Source organism: Choristoneura fumiferana, chromosome 25 (assembly GCF_025370935.1).
Source record: "Choristoneura fumiferana chromosome 25, NRCan_CFum_1, whole genome shotgun sequence".
Taxonomy (NCBI): domain Eukaryota; kingdom Metazoa; phylum Arthropoda; class Insecta; order Lepidoptera; family Tortricidae; genus Choristoneura; species Choristoneura fumiferana.
In genome coordinates this window covers 5,214,220-5,221,761 of record NC_133496.1, presented here as the reverse complement: position 1 = coordinate 5,221,761, position 7,542 = coordinate 5,214,220, and the positions used below count along the sequence as shown (strand labels likewise).

Sequence of the window (7,542 nt, the reverse complement as noted above, 5' to 3'; positions counted from 1 at the left end):
GATCAGTTGTAGATATGAATTAGGTAATTCATTAAGTTGAGAAATTGTGCAAGGCGGAACAATAAAAAAAAAATAGTCGTAATGTTATAAAGATAATAATTCAAGTAGGTAGGTATCTTTAGGCTGTATGTTTTTTGCAGTCTCTGAGTCAGCCACTCTCGTTATCTTTTTGTAGGTGATATTATTAATATGTAAATGATATGGCGATGGCGAAATCCGATCAAGAAAAAGGATAATTTAAAAACAAACCCATGCAGTATTAAAATGGTTTAGTGTTTTGTATATTAATTTAAATTTAAAAGTATTCCTACTGCTTCAAAAAAGCACAGGGGAAGGTAGCCATGAAAGATACATGTTTTGAAAGAGCCACTTAGATTTTTACCCAACCTTTTGAAATTACCATCATTTCAATTTTATTTTCGTGTGACAACATTGATAATCTGTGGCCCTCAAAGATTTGACTAGTAGCCGAAGCATATTGGCAGAGCAGCAGGGCTACTACGAAACTCGAAGTTCGTGTCGTGCGGTCCCTCTGACACTTATACTATTTAATACGAGAGCCAGAGGGACGGTACTATACGAACTTCGATTTTCGAACTTCGGAGTAGGCCCTCAGGACGCTATCGAAAAAAGTCGTATTAAAAAGTAACTTTTTATGCTGTTATTCTGAACGTTTTTATAATACAATGTTTTAATTTGACTCTGAAACTTGGGTGTGCATTTATTTAATTATAATTGTGATATTTATTGGATATGATTCGCGATTTTGTCATTTACTTTTAAGGTTATTGTATTTTATGGCTACTTGTTTTAAAAGAGCTTACCAAACATGTCATGAAACAGCCGGCTCTTTCATCCCAACAAAAGATCATAACAACCTGTTTTGGCCCTTTGCTATTTTGTTTCATTTTGTAATTGACATCAAAATTACATCGGAAACAGCTAAATCCCAGAAAATATGCCAGTAGGGCTTGAATCGTCACCAAAATTACATTTCTGTAACAAATATCAACTTATGCAATCAACCGTTGAGGAGTTTCGTCCTGCGGAGACGATCTTGGCTGGACCACCAGGATGTCACTACTTGATTATTGTATTGTCACCAAATCTACATAAGTATGCCAAATTTTAAGTCAATCCGACCACTGGAAGTGGGTCAAATTCAACTTGCAAGATTTGACCCGCACATACATACAGACATACATACAGACCTACATATTTACATACATACAATGGCAAGTTAAATAAAAAATTGTAAACTGTAATTTGCTATTAATATTGTTTAACTTTTGGAGAAATTTATTAAAATAGTTAATAGTTATAGTGCATGGCTCTTTCATAAAATGTGGCGGCTCTTTCAATAACCACATATTTACTTACTATGAAAGAGCCGATTTCTTAAAGGTAACATTTTATAATAAAACATTTGTATAAGTAATAATTGTTGATTGGATGTTATAGAGTAATAAACGAGTTTCTAACTTACACATAAACCATGTAGTTTTATTGTGTTTTAGATATTAAAACGAGTCCATTTCTAAAACTGGCTCTTTCACGTCCACCTTCCCCTAGTCAAGTGATTCTCATTGACACAGATTTAGGTCAGACTTTCATTGTTCTCTTTTGTATTTTTTTTAAAGAGGGGAAAGGGGTGAAATCGTAAAGACAAAGACAATCATCAATTTTCTATCCTTACTAAAAATCATCCCCGACTGTCGAGATGAGCTCAAGATAACTATTGCCGGCCGCAAGAATAAATTGATTCGCAAACACATTAAACAGATATCACGGAGGGGAGCAAATCAAACAGGGGACAAGAGATGTTCCACCACGACTGTTGTAGTTGTAGTACCTTATCGCTCTAACATAGTTAATGAGACACAATAAGAACTTGTTAAAGGAGTAAATGTAACAAGTGCCACATTAGCCTGCCTATGCCTCTGGGCCTCTTCTCCGAAAGAGAGGACTTGGCGTATGGTATCCACGCGGGGATTAGTCCTGATTGGGAACTTTAATAAATTTCACATAAAATCGGAAAATCTCAAAAGGTGCAAGACCAAGCCCAATGTCGAGCAATGGCAGTAAGTAAGTACGTACGTAACCCATTCTAGTGGTCGGAATGATTTGAAATTTGGCTGACGTAGTATAGATGACAATGCAAATACAGTGAAACAAAAGGTACAGTATGAGCTATCAAAAAGTACAAAACGACATCATGATATAATATTCTAATGACCCCTCTCCCTTGTTGAAGTTAATGTGAGATGTTATCGAGATATGACGCAATATCAGTGATGGCGATTTGATACGTCCTGCGGTGTTGCCAGTGTGGGGGGAGTTATGAATAAAAGATAAGTGTTGCTAGGATATCTGTTGACATGACAGCGTGGTTATGATATTTGGCTGATTAAAATGTGATGATGTTGATTCTTTAAATTTACATTAGGGAGGCTTTAAATTATGAATAGCCGTTATTTTAATTATAGAAGCAGATGAGCGTTTGTGGTGCTCAAAATAATCTAAACATTCTCTTATTACCTTGGCAGTAGAGCCGTGTCTAGATCACTATGAGCACCGTACCCGCTCATCCACTTCTGCTGCTGACTGTACATTCCCTACTACCCCTCAAGGAATATTTTCTGACAAATTTTAAGACTTTTTTCTTTCATCTTCAACCAGTCACGATTCTGTTTAACAGGTGTAGAAGATAAATAAAAAAATATGACCAAATTAATAACCTCCTCTTTTTTTTAAGTTGGTTAAAAAAAATCTCCAAACGATACTGTGAGAAAGTTACTAATCAAAACATAACAATATTACAATAACAGCGAACTCAATTAGATAATTCTTGTCCAAATCTACTTGAATAGCCGATTTTTTTTTAATCCCTTAGCTGCCGTGGTCTCATCAGATTTAAAACGTTACGCCGTAGTCTGCCACGCGGCGCGCGTGCGCGTGTTTGACAGCTATACAAACATGGCGGCCGATAGCGGAATCAAATCGTTATTAATATTGTATCAGCAAACACGTTTTTAGAAGGGCAAATATAATTTTGGTAATTTGGGGTTAGCACTGATTTAATTTGGGGGAGATTTCTTATGTCAACTTTGGTGGTTGCGTATTAAAATGCGTTTGTCTGTTTATGTGCGTTTTAGTAGGTATCATGTTTTCTTTTGTTAAGAAGGTCAACTGGAAGAGATCATTTAAAGGATAAGTTCGCCTTTGTACATCTCTTTCTCTTGTCTGTTATTTTCATATGTTTTATGTACAATAAAGAGTTGTACAATACAATACAAAAAGAGGAGCATAGAAAAAACTGGCGAAGTGTAGAGTTCCGTACATGCGACAAAATATTCAATAATTATTGAGTTTTGATTGATTATCTCGTTAAGTTAATAATAATAATTCTCCTTTTAAATTTATTACATACCTACATTTCACGATAATGACTTAGTTTACTAGGGTTCACAGAAAATAATAACGTTTTAAACTTTCGTGATTTTCACTCATAGTCAAAATAGCACGGACGGACTTATCACGCTAACACACACATACACACACACACATGTTCACATGACATGGCTCTAACAAAACTTAACACTTTAAAGCTTTTATAACCTTTTTAACAAATCCATAAAAAAAAAAATCTAAACAAAACTATAATGGTTTGAAATACCTAAACAACGATACATACAACCTACCTACCTCACACTATGGATTTACTCGTAGACGAGGAAAAAATATCGTCGCCACTTGACGCGTAGAGAATTTTTTTACAAAGTTTTTATTTTATTTTAATGAACTAAGCCAATCAATTATTCACAATAAAATTGTATATAAGTATTTTTTTTCACTTCTCATTCTCGTAAAGTTGTATTTATGCTTGATCTAGGCGACATTAAAATGACTTTTTTTGCTCTGTATCAACAGCCACAAACAAAAAGTTTCTATATGTTTTATGATAATTTTTAATTTATATAAAACTAAAAATCAATCAAATTAATCAAAATAAATCAATAAAACATATAATTATATAGCAATCTATGAAAAATAAAATTTACCTAGCAAGTGAACAATTGTCTCCACAGTTGCTTTTTAATTTACTCTTAATTGAAGTGAAAAGCAGAGTGTAAAACTCGAGCATTAAACCCATTTTCCCCTCGACGTGCCTATCAGCCCTCGCCGTACTCCCGTACCAGGTCGGGTGGCTATATGAACGCCTCGGATAAAATGGCTCGTTTTATGCTCTTGTTGTACAGTCTACTATTTAACTAAAAGATAAATGTCAAAAGGACAGTCGAACAAGTGTCAGTTGTGTATAGATCGCTCCTAAATAAATAATCAGGGAATCGATATAGAAGTGCTTATACCGAGGAAAAAAAACAGTGATCTTAAGTCAATGTCTGATAGCAAATGATGAGTGAATAAAATTGAACAGTGAATGGTGAATAGTTTGTATTTAAGAACAAAATAAATTGAAGTCGTCGTTTTCCGTTACTACCGTCGCGATCGTGAACGAAGAAGCGGCGTATGTGCTACGCGGGAGATTATTGTAAATCAACTTTCTGTCGTTCACTTTAAGGCTGATATTACTCTGAGCGTTGGACTCCGTTGTTGATAACTGCCCTTCGGCCGTGACAAAATTGTTTCTGATCAAACATACTATACGCGTAAAATAATAAGTAATTATGAAATGCAATAAATGCAACTTGGAGCTGGCGCCTGAGGAATCAATCAAATGTAATGGATGCTTGGAAAAGCTGCATTACGCTTGTGTAGGACTATCGGAGTCGGAATTTAAGAGGATTCTTCCTATGAACGTAAAAAAGTGGAAATGTTCCAAATGCAAACAGTCAAAAAAAACTGTAGCTAGTTCACCGACACCTGTAGTTTTAAATGAACCGACATACGATGATGGAAAGGATTCGCCGTCGCCGTCGATTGTCAGCATAGACACTGGAGCAATACTTAGCAACATGAACCAAAAATTTTGTCAACTTTCTCAGGACATGACTGAGTTAAAGAACAGTTTCAGTGCTGGATTGGATGCATTGGCGGCTTCTATACAATCGTGGTCAACTAAATGGCAGGACTTGGAAAATATTGTCTCGAACGTACAAATGGAAATGGCTGTTATTAAGGAGTCGAATGCATCACTCCGCGCCGAGCTGGCGAGGGCAGGGGAGGAAAGCACGGCCCTGCGTGAACGGCTCGATCTCATGCAAAAAACACTTGAAGATCAGGAGCAAAAATCACGTCAGTGCAACATAGAAATCCAAAACTTGCCAGAAAAACAGTCGGAGAACTTAATGCATCTGGTGATCACCATGGGCAAGGTAATAAATGTCCCTATTGCTAAGGAATCCATCAGAGCAGTACATAGGGTTGAGCAAAATGTGAAGAACGATCGTCCTAAAAATGTAGTCGTGGAGCTCTGCTCGAGACGCATAAGAGACGACATAATAACTGCAGTTCGAACACGGCGCGGCCTAACTGCTGGCCAGATTCTGGAATCTGCAAATGCTGATGGTGCACATGGAACCAGGATAAATGAACAGCTGTCCTCGCGGCCAATTTACGTTAACGAACACCTGACGTTGAAAAACAAAATTCTCTACGCAAAGACTCGAAAGGAAGCCAGTACCAAGAAATACAAATGGGCCTGGGTAAAGAACGCAGCTATATTAGTTCGCAAAGACGACAGAACGAAAGCGATACGTGTTCGCAGCGAAGCGGACCTGGCGAAGCTGTGACGGCTGAGCTCATACTACTGTCGTGAAATAAGTACAACTTTCACTATTATTAGGAAAAACATTAGTTTAGTTTATGTCGGTATAGTGGCTGATTATGTTAAATATAAAAGTAGTTATAAAGATGTAACATATATTAAGTTAAGTAATTCTAAGCGGTTTCTATTGTTATTAACTTGTATTGAGCTAAATCTATCGATTTGTATTTTGAATAAATTCTTATTTCGGGTATTCGCGCAATATATCTGTATGAAACACTACATTATCTTAATATTGATTGGACTAAGTCAAAATTATTATTTTAAAATATTAAATGAGCAAAGTAAATGGCATCCGTTAAGACATTAACATTTTATTATCAAAATTGTGGTGGATTGAGATCAAAGTTATTAGATGTGCGTTTAAATATATTGCAATGTAATTATGATGTTGTGTTATTGACCGAGACATGGCTTAGACCCGACATAAATGACGCGGAATTATTCGATGGTAACTATATCGTTTTCCGGCGTGACAGAGATTTGCAGGGTACGGTGAAGAAAGATGGCGGGGGGGTGCTGATAGCGATAAGGTCGTACATAGTAGGTACTCGTAGGGCGGACTGGGAGTCAAAGTCGATCGAAGAGATATACCTAGAAATTAGTTTAGCGGGACAAAAACTTATAGTTAATTGCGTCTATTTTTCTCCGAAATCAAGTTTGGATACTTACCAAAGTTATTTTGAAAAATTAGAAGAAATTATGACAACAGTGGGGGATGCTGATATTTGTCTGGCCGGCGATTATAATCTTCCCGATATAGAGTGGTTGCAGTCCTCGGATATTAATGTACTTTTACCTACTCTTGAAAACAGGAACCTTTGTGCTGACATCTTATTGAATGCAATAAATATGTTAGGATTGAGGCAGTATAATTCAATTAAAAATAAAAATAATAGGACACTTGATTTGATATTGTACTCAAAACACTGTACTGTTACTGAGCCGGACGTAATAATTTCAAATATTGACAGACATCACCCTCCATTACAGTTCACTGTAGAATTAGCAAAATATCCTACTATTATAACTAACTCAATACCAAAATATAATTTCCGTAAGGCTGATTACGAGGTTATTGTAGAGAAGCTAAATGAAATCGACTGGCAATCCCAGCTCGGCCGCTTGTTGCCTGGGGCAGCGGTAGACCAATTCTATGTAATTCTGTTCAATATAATAGATGCTTATGTACCCCTAAAATGCAATAAAAGCACTAAATTCCCCAAGTGGTTCTCACACGCGTTAAAAAGTTCGTTGAGAAGAAAAGAAAAAATTTGGCGCCGCTGGAAGAATTATGGCTCACTGTCTGATTACTCAGAATACTCTCTTCTTAGGAAGCGATGTAAATTATTATTGAGTGATTGTTTCACTGCATATATAGACAATACAGAGAAATCCATTCCTCAGAACATTAAAGCATTTTGGTCATATATCTCCGACCTTAAAAAAACATCAGGCTATCCAGCGACAATGTTTTATGGCAATACTTCCTGTAGTTCACCGGAGGGTGTAGCAGGATTGTTTTCAGACTTCTTTAAATCAGTCTTTGAACCTGGTGACGATATCAACAGTACTAACCTAGAATATCTGGCTATTTCAGACCACGTAGAAATAATATCAAGTATATATTTAAGCAAACCGAGCATTCTAGGTAAGCTTAAAAGCGTTGATATCAATAAGGGGGCAGGGCCGGATCGAATAAGTCCATTTTTTATTAAAAATGCCGCCTTAGGATTAGTTGACCCGCTATATAT

General features: G+C 36.3%; 1 protein-coding gene across 1 annotated transcript; it reads left to right on the top strand.

Moving 5' to 3' along the window:
- Nucleotides 1-5,126: 5,126 nt before the first annotated feature.
- Nucleotides 5,127-5,753, top strand: LOC141442511 (uncharacterized). Its single transcript, XM_074107533.1, has one exon. It carries the CDS (start codon nt 5,127-5,129, stop codon nt 5,751-5,753), a length of 627 nt encoding a protein of 208 aa, XP_073963634.1.
- The last annotated feature ends 1,789 nt before the right edge of the window (nt 5,754-7,542 follow it).

What these genes read in the sequence shown, in the direction of transcription:
- LOC141442511 (XM_074107533.1), top strand. Translation starts at nt 5,127, where the DNA reads ATGGCTGTTATTAAGGAGTCGAATGCATCACTCCGCGCCGAGCTGGCG.